Source organism: Solanum pennellii, chromosome 9 (genome assembly GCF_001406875.1).
Source record: "Solanum pennellii chromosome 9, SPENNV200".
In the NCBI taxonomy this organism is placed as follows: Eukaryota; Viridiplantae; Streptophyta; class Magnoliopsida; order Solanales; family Solanaceae; genus Solanum; species Solanum pennellii.
The window spans coordinates 80,595,270-80,618,870 of NC_028645.1; the positions used below are offsets into that span (position 1 = coordinate 80,595,270).

Genomic DNA, 23,601 nt, shown 5'->3' on the forward strand with positions numbered 1-23,601 from the left:
GGGGGGGGGGGGGGGGGGGACACTTCCAATGAGCTCTCGCTATACAAAGTCCAGGAAAGAGTCAAACCATTAAGGTTCATTATACAAAGTTTTATTCTGCATTTCTGTAAAAAACTATTTTTTCACAGTTCAAACTTATGATATCCTAGTCACATTGCAACGACTTTACTAGTTATGTCATTGCTAGCTTTTCTTTCTTTTGAGATACAGTTCATACAAAAAGAAAAAAAAAATATAAATTACCTCTACCAAATTGATTCATGTATGCCACAATGGCTACTATAGTTTAATAAAAAATGAATGAGCAACATTTCATATATATCTAGAACTTCAAGAATATATATAGGCACGACATGATATTTTTTATAGATATATGTTCAAATATAATTAAAGACTTACTTTATCTTTATGTAGCGGGTAGAAATCTGTGGTAACGGTGAAGGACCTTCCCTAAAACAATCATATCTAGTCAAACACTGTTACATAAATCAAAATAATATAGAGAAAATAATACATAAAATTAAAAATCATAGAATTAAACTTACTGCTTATCACATGCTATCAAAGTGAACCAAATATGATGATCTTCATTTACTGCTCTTGCCTTGGATAAATCATTCATCCTATTAAATGGTTCAATACTTATATCTTTGTTGGAGATGCTATCACTCTTTGATGAATCATCAGCATAAACACTACTCTCTACCTTCAACAAGTCATTACAAGAGTTAGTACACTTTTCATTCACTAAGGATATTCAAAGTATTTAGAATGATACGCGAACAAGCCAAAAAATTTCAATATTTAGTATATAACATAAGCAAAAAGATTAATCCATTAAGCTAAAAGTAGTGTACTTCTGGAGAATAGGACAACACTAAAATTGAAAAATATATACAACTTATCACATGACTACTTAAAACATAAAGTGGATTCAATTAATGAAGTACCTCTTGTTTAAGTTGAGTAGCTTTAACCGAAAGAAGATGAACACTTGAACTTCTTGGTTGATCTCCCTTTATCTAATAATATCAATTAGAATTGCATTTAAGTTTTTCTCAAAAAAAAATAGTTAAAATAAATCTATAAAACAACTACTAATATCGCCCCCTCAATCCCAAATGAGTTAGGATTGTGACTAAAACATAAAGTAGATTTGAATTTTACCTGTTGGTTATGTTGAGTTAAGCTTCCTGGATGTGTATTTCCCTTGTTAAGATCAACCACATCGTTAAATATAGATGGATCTTGAAAAGGATCAACATTAGCATCATGTTGAGAACATACTCTTCTTCCTCTACCTCTACCTCTTTCCCTTCCCGTACTATTATTCGAGATGTTTTGTTGATTCAGAAGTTGATCATCATGTAGAAGTGGTGTAGCATTTTTAGTGGAAGAGATTGGTTTTTCTTTTCTCCTTAAACTTGTACCAACAACAAGAGGAGCAGGAGGAGGAGGCGATGGTAGAATATCCATGAGCATGACAGGAATTTCATTAAGATCACTCTCCTCAGGAGCTAACTTTTTGAGTTCGCCTTTTTTGGACTTTTCGATTAGTCCACACTTAATTAGTTCTCTTCTTTTATTTGAAACCATATCTCTGATCCCTTGTACTTGGTGATCAGGCCTGAAAATTAAGCATTATATAATATTATATTAATACTTATATTTCACGCGCACACACTCACACACATATATGTACTAGGAACGAAATTATAGTTCTGCCTACTTGTTCGACATAACCTAGAGTCAAAATCATGTACTTGTATTCAAAAAGTTAATCATAATATGTACTCTCTTAGTCTTAAATTATGTGAAAGAGTATGAAGTACGAGGAATAAAACATTTCATTTTGACTAAGAATTTGAATATGCAATCTTCAATTTTTTAAATAAAAATGTATACACGAAAATTACTCCATATCAACATAGCTAATGAATCAAAATATTTTCTTAAAAAATTGTTTGACTCCTTAAGTAACACTTAAACATATAATAGGATAGAGAGTGTAAATGATGCATTCATATAACATGACACTATGTCTTGATCCCTTGCACTTGATGATCAAGCCTAAAAATTAAGCATTATATATAAGAAACAGAATTCTAGTGCTGCCTACTTGTTTGACATAACCTAGAGTCAAAATTTTATTTTTGTATTTGAAAATTTTAACTTGTAATATGTACTTTATTTTTCTCAAATTATGTGACAGAATACGAAGTATGAGGATCAAAAGTTTTTCTTTGACTAAGAATTTGGGTATAAATTCTTCAATTTCTTAAATATTAAATGTATACACAAAAAGTACTCTAAATCACTAATAAATCAAAATACTTTTTTTTTTCAAAAAAACAAATTGACTCCTCAAATAGTAACACTTTAGCATATAATAGGATGGAGATGAACCATATGGAAAAAAAAAACCAAAATCAATAGTGGTGTCTAGGACAATGGCCTAAATTTGTTTTATCAAATACGTTATTATTTTTCATCAGCACAAACATAAAGAAAACTATTATCACCATATAGACATAAAGAAGAATAATCTAGGGTTGCATCAGAAGTGAATTTTTGTTTTACAATTTAAGCCTATAGTCAAAATATGACCGTCAAAATACTTGATTTTACTATTGATTCGGGTACAAATACTCAAACATATTTGGAAATAATTATTGTAAGTCAACATAAATAACTATTCAAAAAATTGTGAAAACTATACTCCAAGAAAAAAAATTGTTTAGCTATCTAAATAATAACACTTTCACATAAAATAGAACGAAGGGACTATATGACTCTCTCGATTCCACATTATGTGAAAGTTAGATATTATGAGTAATTTTTTTTATATATAAATCACAATAATTAATAATTTAATATATTTAAAAGTTATATAAAAGATCGAAATTGGAGACTATACCTAATTTTCTGCAAGGGTGCAGCACCTAAATCTGTATGGCATTGTGGACAAACTTTCAATTTCTCTTCTTTTACCTTTTCCATTATGCAATTCTTGCAAACTGTAATACAAAATTATAAAAAAGAAAAAAGAATAAATATTGAACCATATTGCAAAGCTCAACTCTTTTAATAATAAAATCTCACATAATATATAAAAATAAAGTAGTGTTAATGACTAGGGTCAAATGCAACAAACTGATCATACAAGAAAATTAATAAATAACTAAGCTGTTTAATTAAGAAACATGATAAATTCAACTCAATTCACAAGGACAGATGATTTATTAAAATCAGTAAATTAAAAAAAACAAAACAAAATTTATATTATTTATAAATAAATAAATGGAAAGAACTAAAAAATTTAAAAATTTAAGATCATGAAATCATATGTTCAGATGATTTATTAAACATCAATCAAATATAAAAAATGACCCCCCACCCCCCCTCCCCTCCAAAAAAATGCACCTAAGTAAAAAAAATTTTAAAAAATATTGGAATGAACGAAAAAATAATCAAAAATTCAAGATTGTGGAATGATAAAAATAAATTATTTATTAAAATCACCGACTTTGTTTTTAAAGGAAACCCAGAAAATTACAACAACCACCTAAATCAATAGTCACACAGTAGGTTTGATGATATCGATCGCAGATGATAAAGATTGAAAGATTGTTTCGATAACTTCGCCTAACAGTAGGTTTGATGATATCGAGCGCAAATGACAAAGATTGAAAGATTGTTTTGATAAATCTGCCTAATGAGCAATAAAAACATTAAAAAAATGTAACAAAGAAAGTTTAAACTTCAAAATCATGAAATCACAAGAACACATAATAAATCAACATTACTCTAATTAAAAAAAAAACCCACAAAAAGATTAGATTAATTAAAAAAGATTAGAATTTTCTTACATCTATGACAACATTCTTCAACAATTGAGACATCTTTGCATAGCTTTTTGCAAATTCCACATGTCAAAACACTCTTCATCCGAGCTTGCCGTTTACTGAGATCATCCATCTTCCTTCATGCACTGTAAAAAAAAAATAAAAAAAAAATTAAGTCAAATATTATTTTTCCTTAATTATAAACATATAAATTCCATTATTTTCATGTAAACCATATACTAGAAAAATCTTACAAAGAGAAAAAATAACACAAAAAATTACCTTTGTTTTCTTGATTCAGTGTATATATAAAGGAACAAAGAAAAAAAGAAATGAAAATTTAATGATAATTGATTATTTTTTTGGATTATTATTTGAATAATTAATATGTGTGAAGAGGTCTCTTTTGACTTGCAAAAAGTAATAATAATATATGGACAAAATTGGTTTAATATAAATGATAATAATATTGAAACTCAACTATTTATAATTCCATAGTTTTTAATATCATGAATGATATAAGAAAATTTTACCCTATTTTTTTTGTTGGGCTGTGTTAAGATCAACTTGTCTACGATTTAATTTTTTTTATTGAATATATGCTAATTTTTCTCAACACATATATTGAATAATCCTAAATCGAGACAGATCTATAATTTAAAGTTTATAGATTTTTGTAGTGATCTTAAAATTGTGATAAGCGAGTCATAAGTGGTTATTTTTTAAATTACTTTAATAACAAGTGAAATAAAAATATAAATATTTTTTTTTACATATGTCAACCAATCACAATTTCCCATTTGGATACTATATTTTTGTCTTGTCCATCATAATTGGCTTAAATAATGAAAATTAAAAAATATACCAAAAGTAAATATACAACTTAAATTACACCATTGAATGAATATATATAATTGTTCGTTCTTATTCTCACATTTTGATGATAATTGTCTATCAAGTGAAAATTGTTGGTTCTTATTGTCACATTCATTATCAGTTGAAAAGATTTTGTAATGATTCACATCAATTTTAAACGTATCATAATGAAATTTAGTGAATTGATTCTTTAATTAGAGAATTTCATACAAGCGTATTTATAGTGAAAGTGAGTTTGATTGAAAATTTTAAAAGTATGTGTACAATCATACATGATTGAATTCGTTGTAATAGTGACAAGTGTAGATCATCCAAATAGTTCTAATTTAGAAAAAAAATGGAATTATTGGATTGTTTTTTTTTTTAATTGGGGAATTTGATTATTACAAAGTTGAATTTATTGTACCAAATGCTGATGAAGTAGTACCAAATAAATATATGCTTAATGTATACGATATATATATTTTCTAAGAGATAATTTTTTAAAAAAGAGGGTTTGGATGGACCGGGTCTAGAATAATGATAATGTGATGTCTAATGTTTTTTCGAAAAATGATCTAGATACACATTTTATTTATTATAATTCTAAAATTTCTTGCCATTTTAAAAAATTTCAAAACCCCTCTCGTAAACATACTTCCCCTCTCTGATACACCTCTCACCTATGTATTCGAATGTCTATTGATGTATCTGAAAGTCCAGTGATGTATCTGGATGTCCTGTCCCCTCTCTGATACATCCCTCATTTATGTATGTAAAAGTCCAGTGGTGTATCCACAACTCATAATTTTTGTAATTTAAAAAAAGAGTAGGAAAATAATGTAATTATCTCATAATTAACAACATGTGATTATGCAAATTATACACATATTTTTTTTACCTCTTTTATATGGTTATATTATAACTTCATTTAAGACGGGGATTTAGGCATAGAACATGTGCTTTAATATTCTAAAGGTACAATTTATAAAATATCCTTTAAAATACTTCATTAGAATAGTTTAAACAATTAACAATTATAAGCTTGTAATATAACAATTAAATGCTAGTTCTGAGACAAACAATAGTTCTCGTTAGCTTAGGTGGAATGTCTATAACAATTACGACTTGAATCACTAGTTGTCAGGAATCCTCACTTGACCAGAAGAATTCCTAGTTCAATGTCACTAGCGAGTAGCGTTGTTACAAGGTATTAAAATTACTCTGGTGTCAGCCTTGTTGATGTGGGCTAGAGTTTAACTAAGTTTAAGAAAATTTTGGTAAGCTAAGGAAAACCTTAGTGCTGAGTCTAGAACAATCTCATGTGGTGGGGCGAACCACAGCGAGAAGGCTGAGTCCAAAAATGGGGTATATGTGACACCCAATCTAAAGATAAAAAGTCTCACATCGTAAAAACACATGAGAGTTGTTGGATATATAAGTATGTATACCTTATCAACTGGTGACACATTTTACACTCGTACACGTCTAGGACAAAAGGGGACAAATCACTAGCGGGCTATGTCATTACATTTTTACGGGCTAACACATGAAAAACTAAGGAAATTGCTTAGTTCCAATAAAATAGCTTCAAAATGCCCAAAATATATTAAAAAAGTGGTGAGGCTTCACGTATTTCTCCCCCAAATCCCTATGAAAAGTTTCATAAAGGATTTGTAAAATAATTATCCAGAAGCCAGTTCACCAAAATATTCATGGGTTAACACATACAATAATTTGAGCAAATTGCCTAATTACTGTAAAGTGACTCCTAAATGGACAAAATATGTGAAAAAAGAGTGAGACTTCACGTACTAATCTCCCAAATCCCTGCGGAGGGTTCCATAAAAGTTTTATAAAAAACCATCTAGAAGTCATTTCACCAAAATATTCATGAGTTAACACACACGAAAAATTAAAAAAGTCTCATAATTTTTGTAAAAATGCTCCTAAAGGCCCAGATTATGTGTGGAAAATAGAAGGGCTTCACTTACTTACTCCCCCCAACTCCCTATGGAGGGTTCTGTAAAAGTTTTGTAAAAGGAAAGTTCATAAGCTATGTCACGAATTATTGATAGACTAACATACACAAAAAATTGAGAAAATGCATAATTCATCTAAAATGTCTCTTAAATGTCCAATGTATGTGCAAAAGGGGTGACATTTTGACGTACATTTCTCCCTACTCCCTATAGAGGTTTCCATAAGGTTAAATGTTCAATGCATAATTCATGTTGAGTGATCCCTAAATGCTAACAAAACGACGTGGATTACGGTGAGGCTATAAGGACTATTCCTAAGGTCCATATAGATTATTTTATAAAGATTTTGAAAAAAAAAAATTTCTACTGAGATAGGCAACCAAAGGGAGAACTAGATGTATCTTGCTAGTTTGCGGATAGTTTGCGGGTGGGATTGACTGGATAGACCACTATTGCAGAAAGAGGTAGATCCACACACACTAGAATAACATGTGTACAACATTTGTATATTAAGCATAATGTTTGCAAAAACCACAAAAGGAGAAATAATATTCCTATTCTCCTTTACTTTCTTTTGTTTGAGTAAAAAGATATCTCAAATGAACAATCATGTACAAATGAACCATCCAGAATGTTTCAATTTCTACTAGCTACAAGTAAAGAGATCAATTTATCAACATTTTGTATACTAAATTTAGATTTAATTATATATTAAAAAAAAACACAAACATACAATTCTTGATAAACAACTCATAGCTAAGGTGCAAAATAAGTAAATCAAAAGCTTCTAATCGAGTTTACAAAAAACATACAAATGAAAGGTAATTAACAACATGCAACAAGAAGTTTTCTCCTTGCAATTTTGAATATTTAAGAAAAAAGGAGAAACTTAAATATTGTACATTTTTAATACACAAATTCAATTATGGGTGTGAATGACAATAGTTCAAAACCATGACGAATTCTTGGGCAGAAGCTCCAACTTTTGCTAAATGTTTTCCAGAGTTAGGTGCTACACGTAACCACAATTCTGCTAGATTTTTGAGAGGAAAAGTAGGTTGAATTTGCATTCCTAACATGTGAATCTCCACCTACGAGATAAATTATTACTATTTAAATAAATAATCACGTGTCAAGCAAAAGGTAGATGATAAGTAGTTAATTACCTCGTCTTCACTCTGGAGACTCAATTTGTGTGCAAGGTACTTCTTTATGTAGGAAGACGGCTTGTTCACATCTCTAATTAACCAGAAAAGAGTATAACATATTCATTGAAGTTAACATGTATTTTTGAAAGTAAAAAGATGTATACAGTATGAACGAAAATACAAAATTAAGGGGGGTGGGGGTTACACTTCCATTAAGTTCTCACTATACGAGGTCCAGCTAGACCATTAGGGTTCATTATATGCAATTTTATTCGGCATTTCTATAAGGAGTTATTTCTATAGCTCGAAATTGTCATATCCTAATCAAATTGCAACAACTTTACCAATAACGTTAAGGCATCCCTTCCTTTGAGAGAGAATCCAAAAAAAAAAAAAAAATGCTTGTACCAAACTGATTTATGCATTCCAAATGGCTATTACAGTTTTAGTAAAAAAATGAATGAGCAACATTTCTTTTATAGTTGTAAGATATGTTCAGTGTTATTCTCCATCTAGTTTTTCAAGAATAGCTATAGACAGGATATAATATTTTTGTAGATATTTAAATGTAATTAAAGACTTACTTGATCTTTATGTAGCGGGAAGAAATTTGTGGCAAGGGTAGAGGACATGTCCTGGTACAACCATATTTAGTCAAATAAATCAAAATATCGAGAAGAAAAATACATAAAATTGAAAGTCATAGAATTAAACTCACTGTTTATCACATGCAACCAAAGTGAACCAAATGGGATGTACTCTTTCATTAACTACTCTTGTAATTCCACTGATTGTACCTCCTTCTGTCTCAATAGCAACTTGAACTTGTGCCACGTTAAGATTTGTTCCACCACCACCATCACCATTACCACCACCACCACCGCTAACAGGAGGAGGAGGGAGAGGAGAATTATTTGTTTCTTTTTTCTTTCTACCACGTCTCCCCTTTTTCCCTTTTCCTTTATCATTATTATTATTATTGCTACTTGTTGGTGCTTCTGTAGCTTGAACAACATCTAGTTTTTTAACAACATTTTGTTGTCTAACTTTCTGTTCCTTAACTTTTGGGGAAGGCACATACTCATCGTCTTCTTCTTCATCATCATCATTGTCGTCCTCATTTTCATAATCTTCAAGATTGATTATTGGAGTATTACTGATGAACTTTGGAACTGGCTCTTCACTTTTTGTTACCAAGTTGTTCAATGGTTCCCACAAATCATTCATTTCATCCAATGGTTTAATACTTTTGTTTTTCTTTGAGGACTCAGTTGCATAAGCAATACTCTCAACCTTCAACAAATGATCACATTTTCATTCACTAAGAAAATTCAAAGTATTTAGAAAAAAATTAAATAAATAAGTCAAAGAATTAAACATATAGTATATACATAGTGTAATATTTTGTTAGGAGTTGTCAATTGACTCCGTTTAGATGAGGATAGATCTGCCTCATCGATCTTGGTCCAGCGGTCAACAAAATGTTTAGAACTTATATATACCTATGTTGAGAATGAGTATGATCCACATATGTACATAATTTGAATAAAAAGTATTGTATCATTTGAACACATAGAATCCAACCTAGATTTGGCTCGAATTCCAACCAAGTCAATTACTTTCACCTTGAACTTTAACTATTGGTTCAAACTCTTTATTGATTAGACAAGAAGTAATTAATTACCTAATACTAACATATGATCGACCTATGATATTTAGACTGTTTAAAAAATGTCAATGAATGTGTGTCAGATTCTTCAAATTTTAGAACAATCACACTCAAGTGCAATGTTATAAAAAGTAACAACTTAGCATATGACTAATTCATACCTGTTGAGTATCTTTGCTCGAAAGAAGAGGAATGATTAAACTTGTATCAACATCATTAACATTATTTTGTGGACTTTCTCTTCTTCTTCCTCTTCCTCTTCCTCTTCCCCTTCCCCTTCCCCTCCCCCTTCCAGTATTACTACTCGTAACGTTGTTCTGATTTGAAACTTGATCATCCACAAGCTGTGTACTATTTCCTATGGAAGAAATCAATTTCTCCTTTCTCCTTGAGCTTGTAGCAGGAGCAGGAGGAGGCGATGGATCAATGAACATTTCCACACTATAATTAAGATCAATATCTTCACGAGCTAATTTTTTGGGTTCGTCTTTTTTAAATTTTTCTATCAATCCAAGCTCAATTAATTCTCTTCTTTTACTAGAGAATATGTCTCTTATCACTTGCAGTTGGTGATCAGGCCTGTAAAATTAAGGATTATAAGGTTATATCAATACTTGTATTTCACACCCACACACCCACAATTTGGATAAGAATTTGGGTATAAAGAAGTAAATAATTCTCTCCGTTCCACTTTTATGTAATACGATTTTCATGTTTTTTCAATAAAACTTACTTATTTGAAGCTATGAGAAAAAAGATATACATTACTATAATTAATAATTCAAAATATTTAAAGCTGTGAATATATATACCTGAGTTTATGCAAAGGGGCAACGCCTAAATCCATGTTGCATTCTGGACAAGTATTCCATTTCTCTTCTGATATCTTATTTGTAATACATTTTTTGCAAACTATTAAAAAAATATTTAAGATAAATTAATCAAAATTCATAGAAAACCTCATAAAAATTAAAAAAAAAAATTGACATGTAATGAATTAATAATAAAGAGTGACAAGAAACAAAAAAAATGTTGAACTATATTGCAACAAATTGATCATACAAGAAATTTAAAAAATAAATTGTATAAATCAAGAAACATGATATGTGCTAAGTTAATGTATAAAAGACCTAGATCACATAAATCTTGAAAATGACACAAATACTATTGGAAATCCTTGGAAAGAACGATTATAAAAAATATTTTAAAAAAATCAAGATCATTTATTTACAAGAATAAATGATTTATCAAATCTCTAATATAAATAAAGAAATATCCAAAAGACATAAATTCAAATTTTAAATTAAAACAAAAACAATGAAAATAAATATTAAAAGTATTTAAAAATTTCAAGATCATGAAATGAAAATACAGATAATTTATCAATATTACTCAGATAGAAAATGAACCCCCAAAAACTACATTTCAATCAAATTTTTTCTTAAAAAAAACATTGAAAAGAACGAAAAAAAGAAGTAAAAATAAAAAAAGTTAAGATCCTCAAATGACAAGAACCCATAATATATATAAATCACATAACTTTTTTTAAAAAAACAAAAAACCACAACTACATACGCGATAGTCTCACAAAGTAGTGTTTAATGATATGCAAAGATAGAAAAATTATTTTGATAACTCCGTTAATATGAGAATAAAAGATATCAAAAAGGGTGTAACTAAGAAAATAAAAGATTCAAGATTATAAAATAAGAACTACAAATAATTCATGAACATCACTCAAATAATATTGAATCCTAAAAAAAATTACTTTAAATTTATCTTTTTAATAAAAACACATTGGATAGAACGAAAAAAAATAATTCAAGATCTTGAAATGACGAGAACAAATAATTTATCAAAATCATTAAAATTAAAAGTATAAATTAAAAATCCAAAAAATTACAACATCAACAATACCAAACACCATTACTCTAACAAAGTAGGATTTAACAAGATTTGTCGATAACTCGCTTTAATAAGAATAATAAAAAACAACAAAATTAACATCACAAAGAAAATCTGAATATCAAGATCATGAAATCATAAATAACGACAACAACAACACACACCATTACTCTCACAAAGTATGGTGTAAGTCTACCGACCGCGGAGATAAAGGAAATTATCTCGATAACTCTGCTTCAATAAAAACAATAAAAATAACATAACAAAGAAAATGAACCCAAATAATGAAAATTAAAATTTTCTTACATCTATGACAACATTCTTCAATAATCGTGACATCTTTGCATAATTTTTTACAAATTCCACATGTCAGAACACTCTTCAAACTAGCTAGACGTTTATGAAAATCATCCATCTTCCTTCAAACACTGCAAAAGAAAATTTTAATGAAAAGGAAACTAAAATCAAATATATTTTTTCCTTAATTATAAACATATACATTCCAATTTTTGCATATAAACCTTATATCAAAAAAAAAAAAAATCATACAAAGAGTAAAAAAATCAAAAAAATAATCTAAGTACCTTATTTTCTTGATATAGAAAAGAAAAACAAAGAAAGAAAGAAGGATATATAAAGGAAAAAAGGGCAAGCGGCAGGTTTTGCCTTTTTGGGAAGAAGTAACAAAATTTTTAAGAAGTTTGAGTTTTTTGGATTGTTAATATATAGGTGTGAAAAGGTTTTTTCTGAATTACAAAAAATAATGACAAGGATAAAATTGGTTTTATGTTAATAATAATAATTATTAATAATAATAATAATAATTAAAAAAAAAAAGCTCAACTATTTCTTCCATGGTTTTTAATACCATGAATGATACAACAAAACTTCACCCTTTCAAAGTTTTAGTGAAGAACCATATACTATGTGCTTTTCTTGTTTGTTTTATCCTATTCTTTTTGTTGGATTATGCCTAGGCCAATTTACTTACGGCTCAATTTTTATCGTCGAGTATATTTTGTTTTTTTATTGATCAACTTGTGTGTCAGATAGTTCTATATTGAGACAGAGTTATGATTTAAAGTTGATAAATATTTTTAAAATAGCGACTTTTAAATTGTGATAAGCGAATCATGAGTGTATAAAATTATCTGATAAAAAAAATGAAATAAGCAATGTAAGTCACGTGGAGTGAGTTTTGTGCTAGCGATATATAATCATTAAGTAACTGAAAATATAGTCAAAGTGCACGAGAATAGAATGAGATATTACCCTTTTTTTATTAGAAAAAAAACTTTTTTTTTTTTGAAGGAAAAAGGAAAAATGCATCATACATATAAATTTTTTTTGCAAGCAAGTTAATTAATCGTAACACTTATGAAATAATAAAATAGTTGTCTTGTCAATTCTTGATTGGTTCATGATATAAACTATTTTAATGTTTATTGTTAACTAGTTATTCAAATCACGCTACTTTTTTTTTTATTAGTTGATATAAAAAAACTTAAGAAATTGCAATACTAAAATGTATATATGAAAAAATCAAATAAAAAATAACAATAAAAGAAAGAAACAATAAAATTAAATTAGTTTCAAGAAAAATAAAAATAAAATTATAATTTTTCCTTGGAACTATATGGAGACATATTTCTTTATGAGCCAATTTTGTATACGTTTCTCTCTTATTTTTAGGTATTTTAAATTATTTTTGTTATTTTGCTAATATTTTTCTTTATATAAGACTATTTACTTTTATAAATTTATTTAACTATATAAATTTAGAGTTCATGTAGTTTCTCTTATTTATATTTTAAATTTTTTATAATTATTACTTTAAAATATGAGCATATCAATTAATGTATGTAATTGTTAATATGAATAGCCTAAAGTTTTTTTTTATATATTTACACAAAATTTTCATATGGAAAACATAGAAAGTGTAATTCTAAATTTAAGGAAGAAAGTAGAAGTTATATTTATTAAGCTAATGTGATAAATAAGACATGTGGAAAAAAATTGGACGATAAATTAAAAAAATAATAATAATGAATATGAAAAATTTGGAATAATTATTTTTTAATTTATTGTAATCTTTATATAAACAAGTTGGACTAATCGTTTGTATTCGTTATTATTAAAAAAATTTAAGGTAACTTTTTTGGAAATATTAATTACTCCACTAATTGTGACAATAAATATCAATTTTATTCTTTATTGTCCACATTTTTACATTGTGAAATTAAAAATTACATTAAAATTTTTTCATATTCTTTATTATTATTTTTTCACTAGTTGTGACAGTAAAAAACACATTCAAAATTTAAAAAATGAAAAAATTGGACAATAAATAATAATAATTATTATTATTGTGACTTATTTTTTAAACTAATATAATAAATAAGAACATATGGGAAAAACTTTTAAAAATAATATTTTTTTGGCTAGTGTACCTTTTTTATTGCCAGCTTTAATCATAGATTCATCATGAAACGTATTAAATTTAAACGGATGTTGCTTCTTTTTTTGGGGAGAGTTACACATTTTCATTTTTAAAATTTATTTAGTGAGCAATTATTTATTATTTAATTGAATAATTACCTAAATATTTTAAATTTTTGAAATTAGATAAAAAGAGAGATCTCACAACTAGGAGAGTTAAAATGGATGGTCTAATTTTATTCAAGCTATTTGTAATGACATTTCATTAGGCTACTCTATTTTAATAAATTGACACTCTTCTAAGGAGAAAATAAAAAATTTACCTGATAAATATTTTCGCCCTTGAATTTACGATAAATAATAAAAATAAGTGGAGCATATGCACTGTTTATAATCAATCAAAACTTGATTGTGATATTCATTTCTCAGATTACATTGCTAAAAATGTGAAATAAATAAATCAATAAAAGAATTTATTGCATACATCTATTTGTATTCCCCTTGAACTAGTAACAAATAGATATATAATAATTGATATAAATGTCACTTTATATCATATATCTTTTTATTTTCACCATTTTTGATTTACAAGTTTTTTAATTTAAAAAAAAGCAGTAACATCTCATTCTATCCTCGTGCACTTCTCATTCTATTTTCAGATACTTAATAATTAAAGACAAAGATTTGATAAAAAAGACACACTTTTTTCAAGACGTGAAAAAGGATATATCTTTTAAGATTTTTTTTTTCATTTTTACGTTATGATTCCTTGAACAAGTTAAGAGAATTGGGTTACTCGATAATTATGAATTTTCATGTAACCACGTAATAGATTATTTATACCATGAATTTAACTATTAAAGACATTGTGTTTTCTTTTTCAATGATACTATCGAGTCAATTAACAAGAGAGGTGCATCATATGTCATTGTTTGTTGTCAACCAATGACAATCTCTATTTAAATATTACATCGATATATTATTTGTACGTGACATTTTAATATTTCCCCCAAAACGTTATCTCATTTTGCCACTTTCCCGGCCACCACCAATGAAACAAGCTATATTTTGGTGGTGAAGGGGTGGCACAACCTCACTACTACCAAAAGGGTCGAATATGATTCTGAACGAAAATGGATTTCATTCGACAGGTAGAACTTTCATAAAAAAGAAGTTGAACATCTACTATATATATTTACTTCGAAAAATAATTTAATCTTTGTATATGTAGCATAATTTTCGGATAAACAGGGGTGGATAAAACTCTTTGTCCCTCTAGCTCCGCCCCTGATTTCAACTATCAAAAAAGGAGAAATAAGATTCTTATTCTCCTTTACTGTTCTTTTGTTCATAAATGAAAAGATTCTCCACATTAACAAATCAACCATTCAAGTACCTCTAATAAGGTTATGATGCAAATTTAGCAAAATGTTTCAATTTCTACTAGCAGGAAACGACAGATTTACTTCTGTTGAGAGGTTTTGCATCTTGATGGGTTCCAAAATAGTAGTTCATCTATTCCGTAGAAAGAACAAAAAAAAAGGACGAGAATAAGCAACTGAAAGAACCAGTTCAAGACGAACCATTCATATAGAAAGACTAGAGAGCAGAGTCAGATACAATAGCAGTGCATTTAACCTGGGGAAGATTTTAACACAAGAACAAGCTACAAATAAAGAGAATTTCTCAACAGGCAACAAAGAATCAACTTCGCGAGATTGAGGATGCAAGAGATGATGAATAGAACAAAATGTAGTCGATAGCAGCAACTTTTGTAAAAGAGTTACCCTACTCAACAAAGCAAGTGAAGATGGTTCGATGAAGAGAGTGATATTTGGGCTCCAGATGTTCTGATTTGAGGTAGAAGGAATAGGGGTTTTCTAGGAATACAAGCTAATTATGTATTGATACTAAATGACCTTGTGTACTGCAGGGTCTGTGCTTGCCAATGAGGCATGACGCAAGACTAGGAGCACTTTCAATTAACACACACACCCAGGGGAAGCCTCTTTGAAGGTGCATTATGTGTCTGAAGGAACTCAATGAACAAATTTAGCCTCCCTCAGACTCCGAATCAAGAAGTGCTTCCAGCAAGTCACAAAGAACTTGAACCTAGAAGGCAAATGAAATGCCGATTTCCACTCCAACTCATGCTAAAAGCTATAGGTCTAGAGGTTCTCAGCCAAACTTAAAACAATGCACATGTTGAAGCTATAAGAATAGAGCTACTAAAAGAACAGGCAACAGAAAGCAGGATCACACACACATATACTGAGTTCTAAGCAAGAGAAGCAAAATTAGAATTCCGGAGTTTCTTCATCTTCCACTCTTGCAGTCCCATTAAACACAAGATAGTTTAGATATACTATTTCTTTTATCACAGTTTGTGAAATGTAAAATGAAGAATTACGAACTACCATACCATTGAGACATATACCCTCTATTTCTACTGGAAAACAAAATCGGAGTTTTTATTTTATTTCATATTGAAATCAATATCCTCCTATTAGTGTTTATGGATTTATCAGTTGAAACAAATATCCACCTATAAATAACCCACTATCAATAATAGGCAAGAAAAAAGTACAAGCAGATCAAGCTTATAGAACCAACGTGACAATCAGAGTTACCTAGAACTGGATACAAACCTACAATTCCATCTAACTCCAAATCAACCAACTCTAAATTGATAGTCAACCAAGCTTTTACGTCTAAACAACCATTCATATCCATGTCATGCACCAGAAAAACAACAGAAGCAGTTTTCACTTTTCACTGCCTATGCAACTATTACTTCCAATCCAAACTAACTTCTCACATTTTATCTTGTTAAACCATGTTAACTACGTCATGCACCAGAAAAACAACAGAAGCAGTTTTCACTTTTCACTGCCTATGCAACTATTACTTCCAATCCAAACTAACTTCTCACAGTTTATCTTGTTAAACTATGTTAACTACGTCATCTCCTTAAACTATTAGAAAGAAGACACTTTTACTTGCGTATTCAATTTGGACAGCAATACAGCTCCTTACACGCATGCATATTTTTTTCTTGGACTAAAGCACATGGAAACATTTGACGCCGAATGTTTAATTGTTTGAACTACCTCACCTAAAAATGGATGAGTCGTATCATTTATTTACTTAGGTCTGCAACCTATATCTAGCGCAAAGCAATCAGTTTAATTGTTTGAACTACCTCACCTAATTATGGATGAGTCGTATCATTTATTTACTTTAGGTCTGCAACCTAAATCTAGCACAAACAATCATTATACAGAACAGGAGAAACGTTACCATTTTATTTCCCAATAGAGAATTCAACTACATCAAGAAAAGATGAAAAGCCTCAATCTTTTCATCAATTCAACTCTCTGCATGCGAAAGCTTCAACCAGCAATTTCATCAGTCTAATGATACTAATTACACAAGCCAACTCAAATTTTCACTACAACCATATACTAAATTTTAAAAAACTATGCCTTGAGATTCAGTCATTAGTATACTCTCCTCTTGGTCTAGTATTCACCATCTCAAACATTAATGGCAATGAAGCTATCATTTCCAATCTAAACTAAGTTACACAGGTCATCTCTAGCCCATAAGAATCACTTAGCAAAAAATACAAAAATTACCACTTTATTTCCTAACAAATGAATTCAACTGCATCAAAGAAGATAAAATCCGCAATTTTCATATATTCAAATCTCTGCATTTTGAGAACATCAAACCAATTTCATCAATTGAACAATACTAGTTACAATAATCAACTCAAGTTTTTCCTACAATTCAACCACATCCCAATGAGGAAAAAATTTACCTACATCAATCATGAAAATTCAAACGATAGAATAATTTCCTCTCGGACTCTCCGATAGCAAAGCACCATAAGGCGAATCCTCCTGATCTTCCGGAGCCCTAAGTGAACCGTGGACACACATAATCACAATTCCAAAGCCAATCGAAACGAAGATGTTCATCCAAATTTTAGCAACCAGCAACGCAACAAGAGTCACCAAAGTCAAAAACCCTAACACCAACTTATCATCCACATCGAAACCAAACAGCTCCAAAGGTTCATTACGAGAGAAGTAAAGGTAAATCCACCCGACAAAGATGATTAGGAACAACACAAGTAAAATTGGCCGAACAATTAAGGAGATTAATAGGATAGAGAGGACGATTAGCGCGTAATTACCCGCGAAGTAGCGGAGGTTTTTATTGATCCGATAAGTTGCATCGGATACTGAGATTGGGAGGCTGAGGGCCGCTATATCTATGAATAACGGCCACGGTCGGACGGTGACGGCGGCGACTGTTCCGGCGTCCGGTGGAGGAGAAGACATCGGAAAGTTTACTTCTTTTTTTCGGGTCGGAAATGGAGCTGATTCGGTAAATGTGGAATAAGAATAACTGAAGTAAATGGGTTTATAAGTAAACTTGGTTTTGTTTTTCTATTGTCTTCAATTGTAACCCAAATATATTGCTAAATATTGATTTAGACCCTAAACTTTCGAGAAAAGGTCCAAAATAGTCCATTATTAGACTTAATGTCCAAGTTTGAAAATATAATTACTTGATATCCAGCTTTAAACAAGGGTTCAAAACTTTTAATGGTCGGATTACAAACTTTATTCTATTTTAGATTGGCTAGTTTCGGAGTTTTATATGTAGAAGCAAAAAAAGAGACGGAAGAGATTCTTTTAAATCTTTATATAAGGAGACTTTTATGACCGTCCAAGAACATAACATCGGAATTAAATATAAATTTTGAAAAATCTCATACGTTTGGTTGAATTAAAGTGTTGAGAAGTCAAATGACATTTTCCCTTATTATGAATAGTGCTAAAAATTGGATAAATATATATATAAAAGATTGAATTTTCCACTCGTTATTCGGTGCCTGCAATCAAGCTTCGATTAAATTCGAATCACGTAATACAAGGCGTATTCGAGAATGACACTCTCAACATGATTTTCTTCATACCTAGAGCTCACTCAAATTTGAAACAATAATTAAAGGTGAAGCAGTCTCAGCACTACACCACACCTGATGGTTATGTAGTCTAATTAATATATGACTAGTGCAGAATTTTTGGCAGGTCTACTTTTATATATATAAAAAAGAAGAGAGATGAATAAATAAATGAACCAATTTCATAAACTAAAAGAAGCAAAAGTAGTGAATGGTATGCAACTTTTTTGAATCAAATCATTTACAAAATTATAGGGCACCATGCACTATAATTTGGTCAATACAGTAGGGGATGCACTGAACTACTAAAGAATATAATAACCAAGAGCACTGTACAATGCGCGAAAAGCCCAAAGCAACGAGCTTAACCGAAAAAAGAAAAACATATACAAGATACGCTTATCTAAAAGCACACAATAATTATACAGCTTTGCTTATCTGATGTTCTCAAGATTCTCCAAACATCTTGTCCTGGATGATCTGCCCAAGTTTCGAGTACAGAAGTTGCTGTTCCTCAAAGTTCAGGTTCATTACAATCTAACATCGTATGGAGTAAGGATATCAGCTATAACGGTATACCTCAACGAGGAATTTATTGGACTAAAATGTAAGTTGAGGCGCGTACCTGATCTAAGATCATCTCAACTGACAAGTTCTGCGGTGCCACAAAAGACTGATGATAGATATATGCGAAAACAGCCATCACCATCTGTATGAACATACATATAAGAAGATATCACAAACTGATAGTTCAGATGACAAGTAGAAAGCACTACTAACAGGTCGGAGTAGAAGGAGAAATTGATTAGTCTGAGGAAATACTGATCGTATAATAAGGTACGATCAATACATCAGTATACTTATGGCTTTGATACTCCTCTTTTTGGACCCCACAACACCTCCACACACACCGCAACAATAAGTTCTTGAATTAACTTAGATGCAATTTCATGAAGCCATGATGTGAAAGAAACTCGGAAACAACGAGATTTCATATCTGCCACGGGGGTGCAGTCCATAAATAAGTGCATATAGAGAGACATATTTCATTTAGCTCACCTGACAATCCATTCTATCTGTCATGCCGCCATGTCCTGGTATACTATCACCAAAATCCTATAGCACAAAGGAGAAAAAAGAACTTTATATATACAACATAGTATTAACGATAAAACTACTTAAGGAACCTATAAAAACAAGACGGAATAAATATTGAACCTTGATCTTGAAGGCCCTCTTAAATCCACTAGCAAAAAAGCCTCCAAAAGGCGCTATGATTGATGCAAACAAGCCAAGCCACACAGCATGCCATTGCACGGGCAAAACAGAGATCTCTCTCCAAGGGAACTGCAGTAGTAGAATTAGTTAAGGACCGAAGTTTATAAAGTCAATGCCGGCTCGAATTATAAGGATTTGAAAAGGCTTCAGAAAGCTGAATAATAACACAAGCATAAAAAAGATGAAAATAACTTGAATTTTTTTTGAAGGATGAATCACTGGATAATATCATGTTGAGTGTTAGGACAAATAAAAAGAACCACTTGCAGTTGTATCTCATGAACACGTATTGTTCAACACATCTCCAAGAAAAAACACTTCTATTTCAAGACTCGATATTTTAAGAAATTTTGTGTTTGGACAATATCTGGTTGAAATTTAATATGAGTATTTGTGTTGGGGCATGAATTGCAAAGAAGTCACTACGGTTGTCAAAAACAAAAAAGAATTCATTAGATCCGTCTTATGAGATACACACTTTTCAGGTTCCCAAAGTGATGACATGGTGGCTGAGTGTGGAGTGATAACGACATGGAGATCTCAATTCCCAGTTGTGCATCTCAACTACAACACTTAACACGAGACCATTAGATCAACCTTTCTGAGCAGAACTATCATGGTAAAATGTCCATATAGACTGGAAGACTGCCTAATGAATAATGATCAGTCGAGATATGAGCGAAATTGGCTTACAGTTTTCAGAAAGTAAAGCACTCACCATATTTATACCCACTTTCCATTAAATAAAAAACATCAATACTAATATATAACCATCAAAGTAGGATGAAAATGGGACACAGATAGTTAATTATTATATCAAACCTAACTTCAACAGACTTTGAGAATGAGAACCTTGCCTAAACCGACACTCCTTCCTCCAAGAAGGAAGGAAAAGCTTGATAACCAACAATAGTTGGAAGGGGAAAGGAGGAGATAACTCATCACTTGAAAAGATACAAGGTTCCAACAAAGTCACTAGAGCAAGTAGTGACTAAGCAAAAGAGAAAAACTTTTAAAAGTCCAGGTTTGACGGAAATTCACTTACCCATGAAGGAAACCACTCTGGTACAGTAAAATAATCTGGTTTAAACAGTGGACCAGGATCACAATCAAGCCACCCAGTTGATAAATCCTGCATTAACCAATATGGAATTTATGCTTTTCAAAACCGAGGAGAAAAATCCGCAAGCCAATTGGGAGAGACGTTACCCTAAAATATTACCTTTCTAGGACATGTTAGCCATCCAAAACGACCAAATATGTTGGCAAGCTGCACATAAGCACATGACAAAAAGTAATTAGCAGAATATAAAGAAAAAAAACACCCCTCTCAAATCACGGTTGGAGACAAACCTTTAGTAGGTGTGGGAAATACAAGTGAAGGGGAGAGAGTATATGGATAATGATGACAAGACATACAACCCAAATGTTATGTTAAGAGAGACTACGTACATACTAACATGTAACAGTTAACACTTACCTCAAACATTCCAACCGATCCACTACTTCCCAAAATACACAGCCACTCACCAGAAATGCAGAGATAATGGTTGTTACTGATGCCCCAATAAATCCCTCCCAAGTTTTCTTTGGAGACAACTTGATCAAAGGAGTTTTTCCAAAGAAGAATCCAAAAATATAAGCAGCTATATCATTGATGACAATGAGTGATGCTGGAAGAAGGAACCTGCATTAAAGTAATCCTTTATTTGAAATTCTATATCCATGACAAATTTTGTTGCATTATTTCAGTTCAACAGCCCAAAAAGATGGAAATAAGAAGCGGAAGAAGTTCCATATCCCTGTCTAATTTTGTGGCAAGCTTCAGCGAAGGAAAATCGGAAGAAATAATAGAACACAAACTTGTGAAAGTGGACAAAAAAGATATGGTATTGTGCGTCAGTTCCCATAAACATTAAAGAAGCCCTGTATCATGCGACTAGTTATATGCATGCTATAGAAAGAAAATAAAACCTGAAGTTGGTCACACCATGATTACTTGCCAAAAAGAGAACACATTAATTAGAAGAAGCCGAGGGCAGAGAGGCTCCAAAGAGTAGTTTCAGCATCAAAATAACAGAAGTCTCGACAAGTGAACAACAAAAGATATAGAAGATCTATTCAGAATGGAAGAAATAGAAGATTTACGCTGTCTTACCAGAAAATTCCCTCGAAAATATTGGCTACTGTGAAAGAGGACTGAGTAAACACCACAATCAGAATCATATGGGTCCAAGCGTACTGGCCAAATTGATACTTGTACCTCCTCTTCTTCAGAGTCAGAATGAACCACATAAAACCTGATTTCAAATGAGTGATAACAGTAAAGAGAAACAGGTAGTAATTCAGAAGTCAGTATCACAAAATCATGCATCTAGTGAAAAAATAAGGCAGAAAAAATTTAAGAGGACAACACTACACTGAACAATATGTAATTTGATATGTCTTGGGTGTTGTAAAATGGAAAAGTGATTGTCGATTTACAACATTAAGTCAAAGAGCACGCTAAAAGTACAAACCTGCAATATACAAGAAATAACACGTGACCATGTGATACTTGATTAATTTGCTAACAAGCTTGTATAAAAATTTGTCAGAAGTAACTGTGTTGACAAGCCTCTGGCTTAGGATGCGTCCATACACATACAGCAGTGCTGTAAAGAAGAAGTGCCTGGAGATCACAAAAGCAGAATAAGAAAAAATAGAAACAAGAACCTGTAAACAATATGATATTGTATCAATCTACTAAAATAAGTTCTCAAGCTTCTCAGACTACATTGTACATATATAATTATATACATCACTCATGAAGGCACTCAACAAAGGAAACCACTTTAGAATAGCTGGATTTTGTTGGAAGGATGGCCATCAGTCAGTCAGGCGTACCTTCTCAATGAACTTTTGTACATCCAATTCTAGAAAACTGCATTCAGGAAAATTTGGGATGATAACCACACTTCTCATTTTCCTTAAATTTCAAGTATACAAATGGATCTACCAAACTTATTGAAGCTATAGAGTAAGTAGCACTTGTATAGATGGTCTTATTTCTTCCATTTACTGCATAACACTCTGGTGCCATCAAGCTGACAAACTCACAGAAGCATATGCGGTCTTAGCTATTATCAGTTGACAATTTTTTCTTCCCTTTCCATCCACCAACAAACCTTGTCTATAATTTATCCTAAAAATTTAATAAACTTTGCCTATACACCTCTCAATCAACTCTTATTCCCTTCTAGGTAAAAATAAGTCCCTTTCTCCCTTCTGAAATTGTGTTTTTGTTTCACTTCAATCACTCTTGACATTATTATCAACTAGTTTAAATCATAGGAAGATTAAGTTGAAACAGAACCTTTCACGGCCTTCGCTGGGCTTCACATCAACTTCTCAAAGAGTTCTCTTTTTCGGTAAATCAGGTTGCAAACATTCACTAACTAGCTAGCTACAGTACAACATTTATTCTCTTCCCAAGATATATCTGGGATTACCTCCGGGGGGG

The 23,601-nt window shown here is 30.8% G+C and overlaps 4 protein-coding genes across 4 annotated transcripts in view; all 4 read right to left on the minus strand.

Annotated features, from left to right (window-relative positions):
- The window catches only part of LOC107030463 (E3 ubiquitin protein ligase DRIP1-like), a 4,815-nt gene extending 837 nt beyond the window's left edge, over positions 1–3,978 (minus strand). Inside the window, exons 1-6 of the mRNA XM_015231737.1 lie at positions 3,870–3,978; positions 2,918–3,017; positions 1,168–1,627; positions 951–1,022; positions 546–706; positions 400–450 (exon numbers count right to left, since the gene is read on the minus strand). Coding sequence (XP_015087223.1) covers positions 400–450; positions 546–706; positions 951–1,022; positions 1,168–1,627; positions 2,918–3,017; positions 3,870–3,978 — 953 coding nt within the window. The remainder of the gene's footprint in view (positions 1–399; positions 451–545; positions 707–950; positions 1,023–1,167; positions 1,628–2,917; positions 3,018–3,869) is intronic.
- Positions 3,979–7,505: 3,527 nt separating this feature from the next.
- On the minus strand, positions 7,506–11,824 carry LOC107030865 (E3 ubiquitin protein ligase DRIP2-like). The gene is made up of 7 exons (XM_015232093.2): positions 11,711–11,824; positions 10,312–10,411; positions 9,661–10,078; positions 8,549–9,123; positions 8,415–8,465; positions 7,849–7,921; positions 7,506–7,773 (listed from the first exon to the last, which is right to left on the minus strand). Exons 1-7 carry the CDS (start codon positions 11,817–11,819, stop codon positions 7,606–7,608), a joined length of 1,494 nt encoding a protein of 497 aa, XP_015087579.1. The 5' UTR covers positions 11,820–11,824; the 3' UTR covers positions 7,506–7,605.
- Positions 11,825–17,514: 5,690 nt separating this feature from the next.
- LOC107029624 (PRA1 family protein D-like) lies at positions 17,515–18,269 on the minus strand. Its single transcript, XM_015231057.2, has one exon. It carries the CDS (start codon positions 18,190–18,192, stop codon positions 17,686–17,688), a length of 507 nt encoding a protein of 168 aa, XP_015086543.1. The 5' UTR covers positions 18,193–18,269; the 3' UTR covers positions 17,515–17,685.
- Positions 18,270–19,017: 748 nt separating this feature from the next.
- LOC107029356 (phosphatidate cytidylyltransferase 1-like) overlaps positions 19,018–23,601 on the minus strand; it is an 8,331-nt gene continuing 3,747 nt past the window's right edge. Inside the window, exons 4-12 of the mRNA XM_015230750.2 lie at positions 22,619–22,770; positions 22,258–22,399; positions 21,630–21,786; positions 21,322–21,369; positions 21,145–21,231; positions 20,040–20,168; positions 19,881–19,937; positions 19,447–19,530; positions 19,018–19,358 (exon numbers count right to left, since the gene is read on the minus strand). Of these exons, the coding sequence (XP_015086236.1) occupies positions 19,269–19,358; positions 19,447–19,530; positions 19,881–19,937; positions 20,040–20,168; positions 21,145–21,231; positions 21,322–21,369; positions 21,630–21,786; positions 22,258–22,399; positions 22,619–22,770 (946 nt within the window). The 3' untranslated portion in view covers positions 19,018–19,268. The remainder of the gene's footprint in view (positions 19,359–19,446; positions 19,531–19,880; positions 19,938–20,039; positions 20,169–21,144; positions 21,232–21,321; positions 21,370–21,629; positions 21,787–22,257; positions 22,400–22,618; positions 22,771–23,601) is intronic.